This window comes from Chelonoidis abingdonii, chromosome 10, assembly GCF_003597395.2.
Source record: "Chelonoidis abingdonii isolate Lonesome George chromosome 10, CheloAbing_2.0, whole genome shotgun sequence".
NCBI classification, from domain to species: Eukaryota; Metazoa; Chordata; order Testudines; family Testudinidae; genus Chelonoidis; species Chelonoidis abingdonii.
Window position 1 is genome coordinate 43,899,104 of NC_133778.1, and position 23,176 is coordinate 43,922,279.

The window sequence follows — 23,176 nt, forward strand, 5'->3', positions numbered from 1 at the left end:
TTCCATGCAAGATGCAACTTCAAGTGGGCTAAACCTGTCTCCAAGGAAGGGGTAGAAAAGGGTTGCTTCTAGACTCATCCATCGATCTTGTCACCTGAGACTTGGCATTTCTGGGATGGAGGGCGCTGAGACGCAAGCGTGGATTATTTGGATTTGGATCCCGGTGGTTTCTTTAATAATGCTCTGTGAGTTCTTGCAGTTTTTTGATATTGTTGTGCGATGTTGTGAGATGGACAAGATGTAGGACACTAAAGGTGCTCATAGACTCATAGACTTTAGGTCAGTAAGGGACCTTTATTGATCATCTGTCTGACCTCCTGCAAAAATGCAGGCCACAGATCCTACCCATCCACTTCGTATAACGAACCCTGTCGTGTACAGCTATTCCCCCTTATTCCAATTTATGTTTCTTAACAGCTGTCCCCATACGTCCATTTTTGATTTTTGTTTCTACTTGTGGCCTTCCCCTCCCTGGCTGTTAAGGATTGTTTAGCAGGGCCATCTCCCTCTCAAAGGAGGGCGCCCTTTAAAGTTGTGTTCACCACATGAGCCATTGCCCTTCTCAAAGGGATGGGCCACTTGTGCTAGGGAGTGGGACCACTGCCCTGTTCAAAGGGTTGTAGTCCTGTTTTATCACCTTGATTAACCTGGGGCTTGGTGTGCTAGGGTACGACAATGTTCCCAGCTGCAATGCCTATTGTGTTTTTAAGTCCGCTGTGGCATTGAGTTCATAGGCCTCTATGTGCTTTGACAGTCATCCTACTGCACAGGACTCTGCCCGAGACATTGTCTCTCTTGTGCTCACCTGTTTTTTTTTTCTTTTCCCCCTGCCTCCTGGCACATACAAGAAGTATGGTGGGAGCACTGCCTAAGTTTGCCCTAAAACCAGACATTGTCTGATGCAGAGCCTCAGAAAGTTCCTGCATGTGCCTTGGTCTGACATCGAGCCAGGGGTTTCTGTGGGTCCTTTCTACCGTCTCCTCATTGTATTTTTGAGTGCGTACCCCCTGTTTTGTGAACTCCCCCCCACGAAGAACGAATTGCTGCCTGAGGACATCTCTCTGATTGACGTCCGTACCTAGCCTTCTGGATGATCTTGTCTGCTTTACCTCTGCTGCTTTCCTTCTGGGGTGGTAAGATCCCTTCTGTGAAACTCTCTGATACTTTATTTTATTATTTAGCTATGACTCTGATTTCTCCAGCAGCCAGATTAACGCTAAACCTGTGTCTGTGCCTATAAACCTCTCCTAAACTCCGCAGGCACTTTGCTGCTAAAACAGTTAGTTTGGCTCTGCTTAAGTCTCCCTGTGGGCTTTGCCTCACAGGGCTCCTGCTTCCGCTGTATCCACTGCTGCAGCCACCATCCCTGGTCTTCCTTTAAAAGCTGGATCCTGGGCTATACACCACTCTGCCCTCTGTAAACTTCCCCATAACATACAGGATTGCATCTATTAGAATAGGTCCTTAAGTCTACGATAAGTCTGTAATTTCATATTTGCATAGCTGCTGGTTGAGATTAGGTTTAGAGAATATGTTTGTGTTGTGGTTCGTGTAGTTAGGTTTTAAAAAGTGTTGGCATTGTGTGTTCTGTTGCTTGCTAATTTGTTGTAGTCTATGGTTAAGTTTAGATCATAGATAGATTTTGCGTGTTTTCGTTATAGTGTGTGGTAAGGTTCTGTCTTCTGGGTTCCCTCCGCCCTCGAGCTCCTCCAGTCACCCCATACCCTCAGTCTCTCTGCTGTTTAAACCTGCGCCTGCTCACTTTCCCCTTTGTCTCCTGAAGTTTGAATCTCCCTCAGCTCTTCTGCTTCACTCTGCCTCTTTCCCCGCATCCCCATCCTAATTCCTCTTACCCCTGCCCTTTCTCTCTCTCTCCTTCTTCTTTTTTTATCATCCTCTTCCACCCTGCTCCGATATTGCCCCCAAGCCTCATTATTCGTTTTACTGAAGTCGTAGCGTATAAACCTACGCTGTGTGTTACCTTTTCTCCGTCTAACCACACCTTCACATTTTACATTGTTAACCACTGTGGACACATTTTTACCTAAAGTTGGTTATTTACGCACATTTTTTCCATTAACTGTTAGTTGGCTATATGGCCTTGTTTCGTGACACACCTTTTACATAGAAATTTGGTACTAGCATTTACCTGTTGCTTTACTCTACTTCAGTGTTAATTGGTTACCATACTATGATGTGTACTCTCCACTGTATTGTTACCCCACTATTGAAACCCCCTATACTATTTGCTTAAAAGAAACCCCCTCCCACCCAATTGTCTCTTAACAAACCCCTCCACGATTGAATTTTCTCCTGTTTTTGCAATTTTCTTAAATAAAGTTTATTTTTGAGCCCCACCGTGTGTGGTAATATGCTCCCAAGAATAACCATTATACCCTGCTGGCATAGGGACAACCGCCTCAACCTATGTCTGAGTTATTGAAGTCTCAAATTGTGGTTTGAAGACCATCAAGCTGGCGAGAATCCTCCAGCAAGTGATCCCATTGCCCCCACGCTGCAGAGGAAGGCAAAAACCTTCAGGGCCTCTGCCAATCTGCCCGGAGGAATTTCCTCGCGAACCCCAAATTATGTGCGATCAGTTAAACCTCTGAGTTGTGTTGGTGCAGTGACATTACCAGCCAGCACCAGGAAAGACTTCTCTGCAGTCAACTCAGATCCCATCCATATAACATCCATCACAGGCATTTGGGCATACTCACTGCTGATAACACTGCTCTACAATCTCTCTCTGTTTTAAACAACTTAACAGCCAGGGAGGGGAGGCCACAGTAGAACAAAAACAAAATGGAGTATGGGGACAGCTGTAAGAAACAAAATGGAATAGGGGGATAGCTGTAACAGACGGGTTAGTTATAGAAGTGGATGGGTAGGATTCTGTGGCCTGCTTTTGCAGGAGGTCAGACTAGATGATCATAAAGGTCCCTTCTGACCTTAAAGTCTATGAGTCTATGAGACCTTTAGTGTCCTACTCTTTGTCCAGTCACCAGACAACAATATCAACAAACTGCAGACTCACAGAGCCATTATAGAAACAGGGATCCAAATCCAAATAATCCACTGCTTTGTCAGCGCCCTCATCCCAAAATGCCAAGTCTCAGTTCTGACAAGACGATGGAGAGTCTAGAAGCAACCCTTTTCTACCCCTTCCTTTGGAGACAGGTTAGCCCACTTCATTCATGCATGGAAGAAGATTACCTCAGACCAATGGATCTTAAAGATAGTAGAATTTGAAAGACTGCCGCCCTCTTCAGGGACCCCTCTCATGAAGCGGATTTTCTAGCAGAAGTGGGAAAGTTGCTTTGGATAGGAGCAGTTGAGGAGGGGTCAGGCTCCCAATATTTTCTGGTTCAAAAGAAGGATGGAGGGTTTTGACCAATATTAGACTGAAGGGAATTGAACAACTACATCTGGAAGTATCAGTTCCATATGTTGACCCCGGCCTCCATAATCCTTTTGCTGTCAATTCTGGATTGGTTTGAAACTCTTAATCAAAAGGACACTTGGTTCTGTATTGCAATTTGCCAAAACCATCCGAAGTATCTTTGAATTGTGGTGACTGGCTGCCCTTTCCGGAAGGTGTTCCCATTTGGCCTTTCCACAGCATCCAGGGTACTAATTGCCTCTCCATTGTGGAGGCATATCTGAAGAATCAGGTATTTTTGTTTACCTTACTTGGACGATTGGCTACTGTAAGGTGTGTGCATGAGGATCTTTTGAGTCACATAGTCACCACGACCAATCTTTTCTCAGACCTAGGTTTTTTCTTAACATCCCAAAGTTGATCCTCTGTCCTAAACAAGGGATTTCTTATTGGACCTAGTAGATGGGAGATCTTTTCTGCAAGAGGACAGATTTCTCAAAATGAGGCAATATCTGTTAAAGTTGCCCCACACAGAGGATAAAGTTCTACCACATGACTCTTTTTTGCCCATCTGAAAATGAGACCTATGCAGCACTGGATGTCCCAGGTCTACAGTCCAGGTTGGGACGGTCTTCAGTTATTGATCACCAGGCCTCAGAATATCAGTCTCTCCAGTTTGGTGATAAAGAAAGATGAACATGCTGAAGCGTGTGCAGTTCAATCCTCTGGGTCCATCCTGCACAGTGACTTCAGATGCATCAAGCAATGGTTGGGGGCATACTCCAATCACACAACAGTTTGAGGGCACTGGTCTTCTAAAGAAGGAACGTTGCACATCAACACGCTGTTCATATGACTCTGATCATTCCTTTTGCATCTGCAAGGAAATATTGTACAGGTAGTAACTACAGTCTATTGGTGGTGTATTACATCTACAGGCAGGGGGCTGCTTGCTCCGCCCCCTTGTGCGCAGATGCAGTAGGTCTGTGAAATTAGTGCATCCACCAAGACATGTATCCTGTAGCAATGAATTTGTCAGAGGAGACAGATCAGATGCACAAGTGGACTTTGAAGGATTAGTTGGTACAGACCATATTTTCCAGGTAGGATCGACAATTGTAGATCTGCTCACAAGGAGGTTCAATGGAAAATGTCTTTGTTTCTGTTTCAGAGTAGGTAGGGACAGTCTCTCTCTGTTAGATGCTCTTCTTTTGCACTGGGAGAGGGGTCTGATATGCCTAAATGTCTGTACCTCCCTTTTTCTTGGTACAGTAGGTGATAAGAAAGATGTATCAGGAAACTCATTGCCCCATCCTGGCCATGTCAGTAGTGGTTTATATTTCTCCTTCAGCTATCTGACGGAGTCTTTATGTGTCTCCCTCTGTCTCCAGATGTCCCAGAGGCAGGATTTTTTATCCAGATCCATAGAGATAGCTTAGTGGCCTGCTAAACCCAGGGTTGTGAGTTCAGTCCTTGAGAGGGCCACTTAAGGATCTAGGGCAAAATCAGTACTTGGTCCTGATAGTGAAGGCAGGGGGCTGGACTCGATGACCTTTCAGGATCCTTTCCAGTTCTATGAGATAGGTATATCTCCATATATTTTCAAGATATTTTCACCTGTCATAATGAGCAATCAGACTTTGATTCTTTCTGAGCTTGAGCCCTCATGTTCTTCATCTGTGCAGGACTTAATAGTTAACTCTACAAAATGGTCCACTTGAAATTGCTATCAGCCGAAGTGGTCCAGATTTCAGGTATGGATGCAGGAATAGTCTCATTTTCTTTTATCGGCTTCTATTCCGTGTATTCTGGATTACTTAATGTACTTAAATCAAGGGTTGTGTAACTCTTCTTTAAAGGTTCTTTTGGCAGCCATGTCTTTGTATCATACTTTAGTTGATGGTAGATCACTGTTTATGCTTCAGTTAAAAAATGTATGAAAGGTTTCTCAAATATGTATCCTCCAGTTAGAGACACTCTCCCTTCCTGTGACCTCAATTTGGTTTTGACCATGGTGGTAAAATCTCCATTCAAGCCACTAGCTGAGTATTTTTTGTTTCATCATTTATCTATGAAAAAGACTTTAATTATTGCAGTGACAGCAGCCAACAGAGTGTATCTGTAGCAGATCCACCTTTTACTACTTTTCCTAGGACAAGATTGTCCTTAGACCTGATTCTCAGTTCTTATTGAAGGTGGTGTCTGATTTTTCACATTATTCTGTCTATTAATTTACCATTTTTCCCTGAACCACATTATAAGAGAATCACTTCTTCATACATTGGATGCTTGAAGGGCTCTCACCTATTAGTTGGACAGAACTAAGAGGTTTTATAAAACATCCAGACTGTGTGTTTCATATGCTAAGAACAACATGGGGCATAGGGTTTCTTCCTGCAGTTTCTCTCTGGATTAAGCAAATATATTCCTGAGTTTTACACACTAGCAAAAGTTCCTGTACATGCTTCCATTCAATCAGGTTCTACTACAGCTGAGGCTACTTCTTTCACTTGTCAGAGGCAGATGCCAGGAGCTGAGATCTGCAGATCTGCCACCTGGACTTCAGTATACACCTTCACCAAGCGCTGGGCTCTGGATTTGTCTTCTAGAGCAGATGCTATATTTGGCAAGGCAGTGCTTTCTTCTGTCTTTATTCTATTCCCACCTTCAGATTAGTCCCAGCATGACTTATCAATATCTCCCATGAGTGGGAATACACAGAGCCAGTTGAAGATGAAATGAATGCCCCTTACATGAACTGGAGTTCTTCAAGAGAGCTCTGCATATTCACACCTCTTCTTGGAGTGATGTCCCCAGCGTGCTCCCCTGTAGGTGCAGCAGCGCGTCTATGTCTGGACTCGGAGATCTTCAATAGCAGTGCCAGTTGGACCGCACATGCACACCTTTCCTTCCCCGTGCTGTGCGGTCCAACCACCCTCAGTTCCTTCTCTACCACATGCAGTCTGGAACAGAACAGTTAGCAGCAACGCATACAAGGTGCGAAGCTCTCAGCTGTGAGAGAGAATCCAGCCGGGTTGCAAACGCCTGCCAAAGCTATGGTTCGGAAAAGAGCTCCGGCGCCATCTGCTGACTCTTTTCCATATCACACCTCGGCTGCAATTACTGGATTCTACTGCCCTGTTGAGGGATATTCAGAATTTGCACACTCTTGTCAAACGTTTACTTAAGGGTATTCGAAACCTGTACCCTGTCATATGTTCCCCCACCCCATCCTGGGACCTCAGCCTAGTTCTTTGCTCTCTGACAAGACCTCCATTTGACCCAGTGGCAACCTGTTTTACTCCTTCATCTAGCAGTGAAAACAGCCTTCCTTGTCACCGTTACATCGGCATGACACATGGGAGAAATATCAGCTCTAATGGCATACCCACCATATATAATGTTTTATAGGGACAAAGTGACCCTCTGTCCCCACCCAAAATTCCTGCTAAAGGTTATAATGTCTTTCCATCTAAACAAGCTTATATACCTTCCCTCCTTCTTTCCCAAACCACACAACAATTACCAAGAAGCAGCTGTCCACACCTTAGATGTGAGACGTACATTGTTCTACTTGGATAGAACCAAGCCATTCAGGAACTCGCCACTCTTGTTCATATCCATTGCCAAATGCTCTAAAGGCTCCGCTGTATCTCTAAACGCCTCTCTAAATGGATTTCACAGTGCATACCTCTGTCTTACAAACTTCACAGTAAGCAACAACCTCTATCCGGGGACACGCCACATGAGTGCTCTCAACCTCCATTGTATTCCTCAATAATGTTCCAATAATAGATATATGCAGGGCTGCCACATGGGCATCCTCTGATACATTTGCCCAACATTATGACATCTTGCAGGATTCCTTGACGGACACCATTCTCAGACATATGGTCCTATCCTCAGTGATACCAGTCACACCAAAGCCCCAACCTTCCAGCTAAGGGCATTGCTTTATAGTCACCTACATTGGAGCACCCATGTATAAGAAGAGCGGGTTACTCACCTTGTGCAGTAACTGAGGTTCTTCGAGATATGTATCCCCATGGGTGCTCCACTACCCACCCTCCTCCCCTCTGCTTTGGAGCATAACGTTTGGGCTCTATGGTGAAGAAACTGAGGGTGGTTGGACTGCACAGCACTATTTATACTACTCATGCACAGCATGGGGGAGGGAAAGTGCACATTTCTGGTCCAACGGACACTGCTGTTGAAGATCTCTAACTCCAAATGCAAAGGCACTGCGACACCTACAGTGGAGCACCCCTGGGGGGACACATCTCGAAGAATCGTCTCTGTCAGAGTCCTTGTTGTTTTGCTCCTGCCAGGGGTTAGCAATGTGTCTGTACATAGACAGAAGTGTCTGTAGTAAAAATTTTGAGGTCTGTGGTAACTTTTCAAAAAATTGAATGACATAACCCCCTTCCCCCCTACCCTCCAAAATGTCTGTTACCAAGTACGGTAATTCTATCAAGGGTCCATCACGCAACATGGTGGTGCTGACCCCTGCTTCTGGCTTTACAGTGGAAGGAACTGAGTTGGGAAGGGCACTCTGTCCCTTATGTAGCCTCGCCTTCGCTACATTGTGATGCTAAAGAGAGAAGTGGGGGTGAAAGAACACTTTAGTTGATACTGATAAAATAAGTGCAGTACCCATTAGTAGGAATATGCAGAGCCATCTCAAAGCTCTCCAGTTACAGGTAAGTACCCTTCATTTATTGTATGGTAAGTATCTCTTCTCTATAAATTTATGTTACATATGGCTTTGCAGAACATTACTACATCTGGCACTGTGCAAGGTAGCCCACAATCCATAATTAAGAATTGTTGGGGTGAATTGGAGGGTAACCAAACAGATCTGTATCAAAATTTGGCCTCAAATAGATATTCAACCAAATTTTGGTCAGAATTCTCATTGTCTGCTTTGACTGAATAATTTTTCAAACGTACCTACTTAGGCCAGATATTTGAATTCCAGCTCCCTCTTATGTCCAGTTCCTATAGTGTTCCAAGCTTCATTGGAAAGAAGGTGAAATGTTGGCTCTACTGCCTTTGAGTCTGCCCATTTAACTTCAGCTATTGCTTCTCTTCTCGTAGCCTCATAATTGCCAATTCATGTAATGCTCTCTCAATTTCTGCTCCTCTACTATCCAATATCAGACTCTCAATCAGGAGTGAACTCAAAAAGTCTGAAAAAGTGAAAGTTTAAGTTGTTCCTGTGGATTGTAATGAAAGTTATTTGTTAAAATTTTATGTTGCAGTAGAGCATCTCAAATCCTTACTTTTGCAATCAATATTTTTAAATTATACTTTAGTCACTGTCAACAAATATTAGAAAAAAGGGAGATATCAATGTAATGCCTGACTTGTATTAATTCACTGGGGCCAGAATATAAGAAAAAGAATATTTGTATTAAGGTCTTTAACCTTCCTAGTTTGTACTAGTCAACTTCAGTTATTAAAAACAAAAACTTTTTGTTTTCAAAATTGATGAATACTTTCCTGAACAGGTTTATATAGATTTTCTTTATAAAGAGTGAGGACAATCACTTTAACTAATTAGGAGTTTACTATAATTCCTGTATACCTTTGTAATGGAAACAATGGATATTCTCTGTTTTTCGTAACAGGCTAACTTCAGCCTTTGTGTAACCACTGATGTTAATGGAGTTACACCAGGGATTAGTTTGATCCAGGATATTCTTTTATTTTCTGCAAGTTTTTTTTTATTACTGACACCTTGCTATAGTAAAGATATCACTTATTGCTCAATCTTTGTTTCCAATTTTTCTTGTTTTACAGCTATGTAACACTAATAAATTACATTTTCATCTAGGTTTTTACCGGGATCTTCACAGCAGAAATGGTTCTCAAGTTAATTGCCATGGATCCTTATTATTATTTCCAAGTAGGCTGGAATATTTTTGATGCATTTATTGTTGCCCTTAGTTTGCTGGAGCTTTTTCTTTCAAAAGTGGATGGACTATCAGTTCTCCGATCATTCAGATTGGTAAATATATTAGTAAACAATGTACAGTTATAGTTAATACATTAATTTTATAATTACAAATTTTATGTTTACATAAATTTATCAGCATTTTCACTGCACATTTAATTTCTCTTAAGTGCCAAAAGATGCACCTCATTAGGAACAGGTCTGCCAAAAGTTACTTACGTTATTATTGCAAAAATATATGTAATTTTATGGTTCAGAAAGACTTAAACAGTAATTCAAATGGAGGCAATGGTAATTACAATGTAATTTGCATTAGCATGACTGCATAATAATGTCGTTACTGTGCTGTGCAATTCACTATTGTCACCATTATAGCTCACTGATAGAAAATCTATATATTTAGTGTGTGATGGGCAAAGATGTAAATAAGAAAAGTTATAGGAGAAATTACTTACAATCCTTATTTATCTTTATGTCATACTGTTATGTCAAAGGAATAGAACTCTTCTTTTCAAATATTGGATTTATGTCCAATGACTAAAATTTCAAAAAGTTACTATTAAATATTTAAGAAACTGACTTTCTTCTGTAGTGAAGTTCAGCTGTGTATTTTAAGGAAGAAATATTTCATTTTTAGAATAGCAATTGAGTAGCTGAGGCATTACTATTGTAGGCTCTTTTTTCTGTGTGACTTAACAGGATTTTTTGTAGTTGAGAATAAAAATGGATTTAATCAAATATTAAGTTTTTGCTGGATCAGGGATTAGATATTATAAGGGTCTCTTATTTATGGTTTTTCCTCAAATCTACAAATATTGTCTGTTTTGTATTTAGCTTTTAATTCCAGATTCATGCCCATGAAGATCTTGTCTACATTGTTTGAAGAATATTCTTCTAATCAACATGTTTTTATCTTAAGTGTTTTGGGGAAATTTACCTTAAAAGGTCTCTGTCTTAGGCTGTTAGTGTGATGCATTCTGTTTCATTTCCACCCTTTTCCCTGTATGATGCTAATATCCTGTCATGCTCAATATTCACTAGCCTACAGGTTATATTAGTGGGGCATTCCATTGGCTGTGTCAAGTTGGGCAGTGGAAGGATGCATGACTGCAGTTTCTGCCACAGACATGGTGATGAAAGGCCAGCTGTAAATCTGTAGAATTATTGGACTTCCGTAAGACCCGATTGTGGGTGACTTATGGAACTTGGAGGATCATCTTTTTGTGGTGCAGTAATTTAATGGTTTCTGTTAATTTACCACAAAAATAAAACATTAAGATTTTTTGCATTAAGGACTACTCATAGTCTATGGTCTGAAGTACATTTCTACAACTCTGTTGTAATTAGTACTAATGATTCTTCTTTATTGTTTTCCAGTTGAGAATTTTCAAGTTGGCAAAATCTTGGCCCACACTAAACAAGCTGATAAAGATTATTGGTAACTCAGTGGGGGCTTTGGGAAATTTGACGTTGGTGCTGGCCATCGTTGTCTTCATTTTTGCTGTGGTTGGTATGCAGCTGTTTGGTAAAAGCTACAAGGATTGTGTCTGCAAGATATCCAAGGATTGTGTACTTCCACGCTGGCACATGCAAGACTTCTTCCACTCTTTCTTAATTGTATTCCGAGTGTTGTGTGGAGAATGGATAGACACTATGTGGGACTGTATGGAGGTTGCCGGCCAAGCCATGTGCCTTATCGTTTTCATAATGGTCATGGTGATTGGAAATCTAGTGGTATGTAACCAAAACATTTCCAGGGATGGAACACCTATTATGGTTGCAGGATCCTTATTGTATATTTTTGTTGATATCTGTTCTGTTCTATATTGATTCCTATACCGCGCTTATCACCATAGTATCTGAACTCCTTCCAGTAGTGCATTCAGTAATGTGACTAACATGTGTCGTGTGTGTTCTCTCATCCTGTTTCCAGAGGAGAAATGTGTGCAGTGAAATGTGGGGGGCGGGGTTGTTTGTTTATTTTGGAATTTTTTTAATATAGTATAACATTAATTTTTATATATATATGTTTTGTGAGTGTGCATGTTTGTGTATATATATATGCATACACACATTGCTATGTGTTTGTTAGAGAAAGCAAGGTCAAAAAATGTGCCTTGTGCTTAAAGCTGAAGGTGGAAGGTTTGTGATGGTTCTTAGTTCCTGTTCCTAGGGTTATTTTGTGTTCTGTTTTTTCTTCATCATGACATCTACAGTCTTGGGCCAGTCCTCAGAAAAGCTCTGTTTTCTGCATTAATGAGCTTTACCCTTCTTGTAGAAAGTTCCATTGTGCTAGAGGAGCAACTGGCTTTGATCTGTTCCACTGGCCTTCACTCCCCTATTCCCATCAAAACATCAGTCCTAGGAGACAGGGCCGCCCCGGGGGGGGGGGCAAGTGGGGCAATTTGCCCCAGGCCCCACAAGAGCCCCCAGGAGAGTTTTTTGGGTACCCTGGAGCGGGGTCCTTCACTCGCTCAGGGGGCCCCAGGAAACTCTCGCAGGGCCCGGGCCCCTGGAGCTTCTTCCACTCCGGGTCTTTGGCGGTAATTCGGCGGTGGGGGGTCCTTCCGCCCCGGGACCCGCCGCTGAAGTGCCCTGCTGCCGAAGACCCCAGGCCCCCTGAATCCTCTGGGCAGCTCTGCTAGGAGAAATCTTGTTCTGGTTCTGCCTGTCATACACAGGTGCGGACATATTTTTAAAAAATAAAAATATGAGATTACAAAACCACAAAAGTTGCCCTTAAGCTCTTGCTGTCAGGTGTAATACCCCAAATATTTTTTGCCTGCAAACTATCTTGGGCTCAGTCCCAGCAGCCAGCCAGGAGCTTGCTCGTGCTCGCCCAGTCCCTGCCAGCACTGAGCTGTCCATGATCCTGCTGATTCTAAAACCAGTCAGAAACATGCTCCTCTCTCCTCTAGCTTCACACAGCAACTGACTGCTCTGGCCCTGCACCTCCTTTTGTATGAGTCTGCTGGGCCCTGATTGACTGCTCCCTCATTGGCAACCTCCTTCACTGGCTGCAGGGAGCAGCCTGGAGGACTTCTCCACTACTCCTTTCTGGAATGGAGAGTGGTAGGACTACAAGGCCTCCAGCAGGGGGAGTCTGGGCCTAATATAGCCTGTCAAACTACAATATAGAACTCAATTTAAAATATGTGCAGACAATTCTGAGTTACTGTGATGGCTGACATGAAAAGAATCTCCAAAAAGTGAGGATTTTTTTTACAATTAGGTATGCATAATACATACATAGACACATGTGCCTGCATGTAATCATGCAATTGCAAATACTTTGTTTTTCTGGCAAAAAATGAAATTCTGAACTATAAAAATTCTTCGAACAAAGAAAGTTTTTTTCCTTGTTCAGATAGCACATTGCTTTGTTAAACCTCAAAGAAGATAAAAAATTCTCTGTCATCAAAATCAAAGAAAAGATGCTTTCGGTTTTTAAAATGCATTTTTTAGCAGAAAAGAGGAGTGTATGGGTTTACAAGCATGATCCAAAGCCCGCTGAAGTCATTCCATTGATTTCAGTGGATTTTGGATGTACTTATGTCTTGGAGATGTTAGGGTAGGATAAACCTTCCTAGGTCTTTGGACGTGAATCTGTGGACTTGCCTAGTGTGCATTTTTTTGTTTGTTTGTTTCTGTCTTCTTGGGCCAAAAATGCACAAAATTATTTAATCAAAACCAAACTGCTTTCCTACTTTAAATAAACCAGGAAAAGCCAAAGAATGCCAGTTAAAATTTGTATAAAATCATTCTCCTGTAGTTCTATTGCAGATTTCATAGTCTTATATATTTGTTCTTCATTAACAGAACTGAAGTTAACCAGCACAATATTTGCAATTACAGATTTCCTTCTCTTTGTGTACATCATTTATATTATTTAGAATAGTCACATTCTATATTTATATTATTTACCACCATTTCATTTTATGATGGTCTTATTTTTTTAATATATGAGGTTTAATGCATTTTGTGGTATAAGGAAGATGGCATAATAGAATTAAGAAAATACCAATACTATTAGTGTATGGAAACAAAAAATAAAAAAACAAAAAGTATTTATATTAGTGTTGAAAACCAGAAGTTGAAAAGGAGCATGTTTTTTATTTATGTATACAGGACCATATATGCTGAAGAAATCCTGAGTTCTAAATCCATCTCTACCACAGATTTACTGTATGACTTTGAGAAAGTTGCTTATCTCGTCTGTATCTAAGTTTCCATTTGTAAAATGAAGATTATACTACTTTGCTTACCTTTTGAGGAATATTGTGAGGATTAATTACAGTGTTAATGTTAGTACAACTCTTTGAAGATATAAAGAGCTCTATGAGTCTTAAATATTCAAATAATAAAATATAATTTCAAAGTGGTTTGCAGAGATTTAGCCACATAACTGTTCTGTTATTGGAAAATCCCTGCATACACTAAAATTTTATCAGAAGTACAGTAATATGAAAGGATTATGTTTAAAATAAATTTTTGTTAATAAGAAAAAGAGGGGAAAGATCTAGCAGTGTTTCTCTGTTTTTAGGTACTGAACCTGTTTTTGGCCTTGCTGCTGAGCTCATTTAGTTCAGACAACCTTGCTGCTATAGACGATGATAATGAAACGAACAATCTGCAGATCGCTGTGGCAAGGATTCAGAGGGGAATAGATTATGTGAAAAGAAAAGCATGTGAATGTGTCCAAAAAACCTTTGTTAAAGGACAAAAAGATGTAGCTGAAGTAAGATCAACCAGTCAGCTAAACAACAAAGGAGACAACTACACTACCAACCATACTGTAGCTGAAATGAATAAACATCTGAATAATCACAAAGATAATAATGGAACCACTGGTGTTGTAGGCAAACATGATTATGCATCATTCATACACAACCCAAGCCTTACTGTGACTGTACCAATTGCTACTGGGGAATCGGATTTTGAACATTTAAATACAGAAGAATTTAGCAGCGAGTCAGAGCTGGAGGAAAGCAAAGAGGTATGACTTGAAAATATTTATGCCGTATAAGTATGTGTATGTGTTATATAGCCAGTTTTGGTTGCCCTCAATTTTGGCATCAATTATATTATTTCGTATTATATCTTACATTGTTGTTTGGAGGTCACAAGCTCAGGGGTTTAAAATGTAATTCTCAAGGAACATATATGACAATTTAGTATTTAAACATAGAAATGTCAGGCTGATGGAACTTAGTCCTTCCTCCTGCAAGACCAAGTATACCTAGACCATCCTTGACAGATGTTTGTCTAACCCATTCTTAAAAATCTCCAATGATGGGGGTTCCGCAACCTCCCTTGGTAACCTCTTCCTGGTCTTAACTATCTTTATAGTTGGAAAGTTTTCCTAATATCTAACCTAAATTTCTCTAGCTACAGATTAGGATGATTAATTCTTGTCCTACCTTTAGTGGACATGGATCACCTTCGTTTATAAGAGCCCTTATTCTCGAAGGCTGTTAACAGGTCCCGCCTTGGTTTTCTTTTCTCAAAACTAAATATGCCCAGTTTTTTTAAAAACCTTTCCTCACAAGCCAAATCATGTATCATTTTTTGTTGTTCTGCTCTGGACTCTTTTCAGTTTATCCACATCTTTCCTAAAGGTTGGCACCCAAAACTGGGTACAATACTTCAGCTCAGTGCCGAGTAGAGCAAAATGGTTCACTCTATGTCTTGTGTACATCATGCCCCAGAATTACATTTTGCCTTTTTCATATTGTGGCACATGGCTGGCTTTCATTCAGTTTGTGATCCATTATAACTCCCAGATTCTTTTTAGCTGTATTGCCAGCTAGCCAGTTATACCCCTTTTTGTATTTGTGTATTTGATTTTTTCCTTCCTAAATATTGTACTTTGAAATTACCTTTATTGACTTTCATCTTGTTGCCTTCAGAACAGTTCTCCAATTTATCAAGGTCATTTTGAATTCTAATCCTGACCTTACAAAATACTTGCTACCCCTCCCAGCTTGGTGTCATCTGCAGATTTTCCTCTCAACTATCCAAGTCGTTAATAGAATATTAAATAGTACTGGACCCAGGACTGATCCCTCCAGGGTTCTACTAGATATGTCCTCCCAGTTTGACAGTGAGCCATTGATTAAACACTCTTAGTATGGTCTTTCAACTAGTTTTGTACCCACCTTATAGAAATTTCATCTAGATGACATTCCCTTAAACTAACTAGGGAAATATTATGTGGGACTCTATCAAAAACCTTATTAAAATAGGTATATATCATAGCTACTGCTTCCACGTGTCGACTAGGCCAAAGACGGTGGTTTGGCATGACTTGTTCTTGACAAATACATGTTGATATTCCTTATCACCTTATTATCCTCTAGATGCTTTCAAATTGTTTAATAATTTATTCCAGTGTCTTTCTGGGTATCACAGTTAGGCGGACTGCTCTGTAATTTCCTGAGTCCTCTTTCTTCTCCTTTTTAAAGATAGTACTATATTTGCCCTTCTCCAGTCTCTGGGCCCTCACCTATCCTCCATATGTTCTTGAAAATAATTGCTAATGGCTCTGAGATCTCTTCAGTTAGTTCCTTAAGTACCCTGAAATGGATTTCATTAGGCTCTGCTGACTTGAATACATTTAATCTATTGAAGTATTCTTTAACCTGTTGTTTCCCTACTCTGGCTTGTATTCCTTCCTTTTTGTTGTTAAGCAGCTGATCACAATTAATCTTTTTAGTGAAGACTGAAGCAAAATAGGCATTAGACACCTCAGCCTTCTTGAGTCCATTAGTTATTATCTCTCCTTCCCAGCTAAGCAGTGGATTTTCCTTTTCCTTCATCTTTCTCTTGCTCCTAGTGTATTTTATATCCCTTCTCATTTTGTGCTTCAGCCTGTCTGATTTTTGTCCCCGCATGCTTGTGCTGTTCTTTTGTACTCCTCCTTAGGAATTTGTCTCTGTTTCCACTTTTTGTAGGATTCCTTTTTGATTTGCAGGGAATTAAATCCCCTGGTGAAAATATCACTATTGACTGCTCCCTATGGTGATATTTTCAAGTCATATTGGTTATAAGGAGCAGTAAAATACTTCCTTCTTTTTCCCACAGTACATAAGGACTGGACTATCAGATACAAAGTCCTTTCTCCAGCGCATAGGGTAGGACCCAAGCTTGTGTATTATTGCCTGCCAATTTCCAATGAAGTCATCAGGGGTATCACTTTAAAAAAATAATTTAACATATTTAAAACATCAGAAAATTATTAGAACGTCTGCTATTTGGCTCTGATTTGAAGCCCTTTGATCTAGTGGCAGCATTAATGGCATACAATGAACGATAGCTGCGCTTTTTTTTTTTTTGGTAGTAGTTGATGATCAGTTTTCCCGTAATTAGTGTTAAAACTGAAAAAATATCTTAAAGGAAACAATATGGGTTATAATTGGAACATCTCCAATAAAATTTTACATAAGAATAACCAAATAGCAAATCTAAAGTATTAAAATATTTTCTTGCCTGTTATTTGTAGCAGCTCTGAACTGATAAACCAGGAACGTTCTCTGGTATGTTTATCATACCAGGCCTTTTGCTCTTCCTGAGTATCCTTTAGGTTTTCTCTAGCAAGGGCTAAAGAGTGTCGGAGGGTGTAGGTTGCTTACAAAGTCCAGAATGTTAGTTCCTGGAGAGGGTGTAAACCCCTCCCATTGTTGCTTCACCAACTGTAATGGCCCCTTAACCTCATGGCCATACACAAGTTCAAAGGGTGAAAACCCTAAACTGGGATGTGGTACAGCCCTGTAAGCAAAGAGCAACTGCTGCAACACTAGGTCCCAGTCGTTGGAGTATTTTCATCTCTCATCGAATTACGGTATCTATTCCCCATATAAGTTTCCATTAAACCCTCATTCGACCAGATCGTCTGGTTTATATAATGTGGTACGGACAGCAATGAAAAATTTAAAAAGAATAATACCGACGTGAGCAGACAGGAAAAAGGAGAACGAGAGTGATGGTGCAACCAAATGATTCACCCCATGAGTTTCCCACATGAGCTCTTTCAGGGTACCTGCCACGTGGAAATATACCGAGTCGCGACGGAAGATACTGTTCAGCCTACCTACTCTGGCAAAAATGTTGTGGTGCACCAGCTTTTAGCCTGGTGTGCTCCAACTCCCCCACATGGGCCAAGGCCGAGAGTCAAGTACGTACTGCTTTTCCTTCTGGGCGTCTTTATTTGGGAAATGAGACCACGAATATCACAGCTACTTGCTGAAATGGCCTGATCCACATATATGGGGGAGTGGCTGTGGAGGGCGCGCGTTCCAACTCCTTGGACCTTCACAAGATAGCGCGACAGTACTTGCGGCAATCCTTGCCCGGCGGATCCCATGGAAGGACTTCTCCAACTGGCATTGCTGAGTTCTGTGTTCACCCAGCATGAGCACTGAGGATGATCGCATGGCTAGAGCTTAAGAGCTTCCCCCCGACTAGGGTACTTAGTATGGAACACCTAACCGTTAGTGTGTCGTAGCTTGCACATTTCTTCGTGAAATCTGTGCCTCCACCAGAAAATTTCTTGTATAAAGCTCCTTGGTCTATAACAATTACCGGACGTTGAGAAGAAGGCGAGAGCCGGTGGGGTCTGCTCCGTGCCGCCACCAATCTTTCTAGGCTGTCATCTGCTTCCTGCTCTGGAACTGTCCAGGTCCTCGGGGACACCAAGTGTTCTCAGACTGTGGTACTTGGGCTTTAGTCCCAGTCTGTGGCACGATTAGGTGATTTGGGTGTCTGTTGGTAGGTGAAACCGCTGCCGCGTTGCACCTGGTGTATATTCATGGTCGTCTGCTGAGCATCTTCTTCGTTACTGGAGTATTCTTGTCGCCTTCTGCCAGATTCAGCTCGGGCCCCCTCGGCATAGTTTGATAATGATGTGATTGCAATTCTGGTCGGCTCGGCTGCTGTTCTCAGTTTCCTCTCCTGGTCTGGGACTGAGGGGTGCTGTGGCTGTTCAGCTGGACAAGGGGAATCAGTGCTCCTATACGCTCTGTCTGGAGTCTCGAGCAAGACCTACTAGGTCTCTTCGCAGCTACACAAACAGGCGAATGTTCTGGAAGTCGGTGCCTGGTTTGAGTCTGCGTGTTGAGACGCGTCCCGTCTCGTGCCGGCTTCACCTGGTTGGCCAAGTCATTCGCCATTCAGCATGGGACTGAATATTGTCATAACTTGCAAAAAGTCCACTTCGACCAGCCTTTGTACCTTGGCAGGCAAGTCAGATGTAAGGCAAGTCTATGGTTGACTGAATGGGGTAAATGGTCAGGCATATTTGTCTTTTGGGTTTGATGTAGTGCGTGCTCCAACGTGAAGGATTGGTTGTCATTAGCTAGATACTTGTGCCCCCGTGCTTCTCAACGCTCTTTTTCCCGTGCAGAGTGAGTACGGTATAAATTGGGTAATCTCTCTGTCCGCCACTCTCAATGGCTCTTCGCTCCAAGTAGATAAACTAAAGTGGGACCTGGATGACCATTGTGATGGTGCGTGTAATGTGTTGCACCGGAGGTGGGGTTCTTTGGGCAGTTGGCCTTTAGTATGTCCAAGTTCATTACTTTAGATCTTCCAGGCGTGCGGGTGCTCTCTGGTCGAGGTGAGTTACTGGTACTGTGTGAAGTGAGAGGATTTCGGGTGTATAGCTTCTGTGGCTTTCCTTGGGTTGTAGGTGGGGTATTTTGGGTTCGCCCGAATTGTATTGGTAGGTTTGGTCGATGTGTCCCTGGGATTTTCATCCCCTTTACAGTAGTTTCGTTGCTTTCTGCCACTTCCATCCATTTGCTCCAATTCCCAAAGTCGTGAGATTTGTTGGGTTTGTCCTATTACTATTGTAGGTACTCGTTTATGTCCTTCAGGTAATACTCATCCTCAAAACTGTTCATGTTGTTTGAGAGGAGGTGCAGTTCCGTCATCGGATCTGCAAACGATTGGTCGCTGATTTTAGTGCCGACCTGATTATTTCTTTCTGCCCCTCCAATCGTTGGCTTCCATCTCCGTCAAATCGGTTGAAGATACTGGTGTTTCTATGAACATGTTTATGCCTATCCTAGGATACCCCATTCCCAAGAAACTGGCTCATTTGTAATGAGAGAGGTGCTCAGTTCACGTCAATGGATTGAAACATTGGTTCCTGATTCAGGCCTTATAATTTTCTTTCCAAGTAGGTAGGGCGTGTTGGAAATGACCATGTCTGTTTCCACTTTTGGGTTCTGAAATGCCCACGGGCGATGATCGGGGCTTCCCCATTCTGTATCTGGCTTGGTTTTGTAACAGTTTATAATCGTTCTTTTGTCCTATTTTTGGGCAATTTCAGCATAGCCACCTCTGCTAAGGGTCCACTGAGCTGTGAGGCCTCAAGACTCTACCATTTGTACTGGCTCTTTCCAAGCAATGCATGTACCCAATGCAGGCTCTTTCAAAATTTTTTCTAAGAAGGCTTCTCGTCGTGGTCAATCCATGCTTGTAGTTTGGGAAATTTCTTGATTGCAGTTGAACAACAAAACTGGCGACGGGGTTAGGATCTGGGCTGCGTTACCGAGTGTGCTATAGCCTGTTCTATGCTAGGGCCTGATTTGTATAGGGACCTTCCCTTCGCTGTTTTTCATCTCTCGTTGGAAGGCTGCAGTGTTTGGCTGCTTCTTCAGTTTTGTAAGCTTCTCATTTGGCCTGAACTTGTTACTCTAATTTGCAGGCAGCGTCTTTTTCTTTTTCTCTCAGCTCCATCTCTTGTGGGTTTTTTTCCAGGTCGCGCCTGTGATCTGCATCTTTGATTTGTTCCTCTGCCTCTAGTCTCGCTCGTTCCTGGCCCCATCAGCACTGGTACACATCCCTCCTAGACATGTCCATGGGAGCCCTGATTACCTTGCTGCTCTCCCCGGCCCTTCTCACGCAAAATCACAGACATCTCCAGCACCCGACCCTTCAGTTGCTCCACTTCACTGTGTGGAAGCTACATGGTTAAATCTGTTGGCACTTTCCTGCTCAGAACAGATTAGACAGGTCCTTCTTGGCAGTAGGAAACCCTCTATGAGAGCTTTCAATGAGGAAACTTTGCCAAGTGGAAGAGATTTTCAATCTGGTCGGCGCAGCATCATTCACCCCCCAACGCTAGGTTCAGTGCTGGACATTCTGGACTACTTCCTCCATCTGAAGCAGGAGGGTCTCTCATTGTCTTTTATACTAATGTATTTAGCAACCATCTCAGCCTTCCACCAGGGCATGCAGGGCCACTTGGTATTTGCTAATCCTATGGTCAACCGATTCCTAAAGGGGGTCAACAGGTTATATCCTCATGTCCGTCAGCTGGTCACTGCCTGGGACCTCAACTCGGTCCTTTCTAGGCTCATGGGGCCTCCCTTTGAGCCTTTGGCAACATGCTCCCTGCTCTACTCTCTGGATATTCGCAGGGCACTGGCCTTTAAACTGAGAGAATTACACCGTTCAGAAAACTGAAAATCAGTCGTTTGTGGCAGTGGTGGACAGGATGAAAGGTCAGCCAGTTTCATCCCAGTGCATCTCGTCACAGATAGTATCCTGTGTCCATGTGTGCTATGACCTTCCAAGTGTTCCCACACCTTCGATTGCTATGCACTCTACCAGGGCGCAGGCTTCATTTACAATGTTCCTGACACAGGTGCCGCCCAGGAAATCTGCAGAGCAACAACGTGGTCCTCCATACACACTTTCACTGTGCTTTATGCAATTACTCAGCAGGCCAGAGTTGATACGGCCTTCAGATGAGCAGTACTTCAATCAGTGAACAACTCTGATCCCACCTACTGAACCTTGGGAGTCACCTGATTGGAATGGACATGAACAAGTACTTGAAGAAAAAATGGTTACTCACTTCTTGTAACGGTTGTTCTTTGAGATCATAGAATATCGGGGTTGGAAAGAATGTTAAGAGGTCGTCTAGTCCAACCCCCTGCTCAAAGCAGGACTAATCCCCAGACAGATTTTTACCCCAGATCCCTAAATGGCCCCCTCAAGGATTGAACTCACAACCCTGGGTTTAGCGGGCCAGTGCTCAAACCACTGAGCTATCCATCCCCTGGAGATGTGTTGTTCATGCCCATTCCAATACCCACCCTCCTACTCCTCAGTTGGAGTAGCCAGCAAGAAGGAACTGAAGGGGTGGCAGGTTGGTGGGGCGCTATATTGAGCACCATGAAGGTGGAACTCCAGGGGGTGCCCAGGCCAACCTGACACTGCTAGGGGAAAAATCTTCCATTCATCAGGCACGTGTGCGTGCACACATACTTGATTGGAATGGACATGAACAACACATCTCAAAGAACAACAGTTACGAGATGTGAGTAACCATTTTTTTCTGCCACCTTTACTTACATTGATTAGTACCTTATTTAGCTATTAGGCTAGTTGATGGAGTAAAGTACTGCTCAGTTTCAGTCAGGATGGCAGATTCTGGATATAAGTAAATAAATGATACACTTCTGTCATGTCTTTCCATTTGGTCTCATCAGTTAGAAAGAGCCTGTGATGACAGCTCAGTTTTTAGGTAGAAGCAGCATTTTCCTCTGAAATGGGAGAGAGCTGACTAAGTAAGAAAATATTCCAAGGGGATATCTAAAGAGGAGATAATAAGAGAGGCATTCTAAGTGTTCCATTTCTGTCTCCACTTTGTAATAGAGTATAACCATATACTTTTTTCTCCTAAGAGGTCCTTAGCATCTCTTACGGAACCTGGAGCATATGTTTGTTTCCCATTTTAAGTAATTTCCTTTCCCCGCTACTCCAGTCACCATCCTCCAGATTAAGGAGGACTAGATCCAGCTCACTTGGAGCCAATTAGAAAAGCACTTTCTCAAGTGACTACAACAGCACCAAATGAAAGAACAAAGGCATTCACCTGGATTAAGTATGTTTCTTTGGCAGCATCCCAGTCCATATTTGCCTGAAGAGTGAGAGTCCTGCATGAATAATTGTGAGCTGCTTCCTCACTCTTCACTCTGACTCCTTTTGAGAGCATCATGGTGACTAATTTGCTCGTTTTTCTCCAAGCTGTTTACACATGTTCTTCAGCTTGGCAATTGTGTGGGGAATTTGCTTTTCTGAATATTAAAATGTGAACTATTATGTTCTAAAACCTAAATCACAGTAGACTGTACCACTTGAATCATTATTTAAAGATTAAATATTTAATAGCTTCTAAGACAAACATTTATAAATCCATAGATCTTCAGTATTTCACAGGTTTTCTCATTTGCTGTTGCATCTAAAGTGATCATCACTAACAAGTCTCCATTTACTAACAACTACCACACTCCAGTTGCTTCCGAGGGTAGATAAAATCATAATTAATTTTTTATTATTATTATTTTAGTATTTAAATCTATTTAATTTAAATCAGATTTCTATTTACACCATTTTTATTTTTTTACTTCTTTTTATGTAGTCTTAATTGCTAAATTGGATATTTTGTAATTTTCTTTAATTATTAGAATTTCAGATTTTTTTTTCTGTGAAGAATTTTCACACTTCAAATGCACATGTGTGCTGAAGAAAACATGTCCAGGGCTGTACTGACATCCTTACTCTGAGAACAACACAAACTCAAGCACAAAATTGATAAGCAAATAGCCCATGCTTTGTTTACACCCACACTCTTTTGATATATCAAACAAGTCAAGACAGCTGAAATCCTTCAGTTAAGTTATACTCCTCCATGGGGCTGTGCTCCTACATCACTTAAGATTAAATCCAACAGGGACTTAATCGCTGCCTCACTCAGTGTTGCAGTGCTTATCTTTCAGGCACCTAGCCACCTAGTGGAATCCACAGCCCCAAGTTATGCACGTAAG

At 41.9% G+C, this 23,176-nt stretch overlaps 1 protein-coding gene across 1 annotated transcript in view; it reads left to right on the forward strand.

Moving 5' to 3' along the window:
- Window positions 1–23,176, forward strand: part of LOC116819305 (sodium channel protein type 2 subunit alpha-like) — a 151,691-nt gene that overhangs the window by 67,821 nt on the left and 60,694 nt on the right. Inside the window, 3 exon segments of the mRNA XM_032770944.2 lie at window positions 9,219–9,392; window positions 10,716–11,072; window positions 13,882–14,334. Of these exon segments, the coding sequence (XP_032626835.2) occupies window positions 9,219–9,392; window positions 10,716–11,072; window positions 13,882–14,334 (984 nt within the window).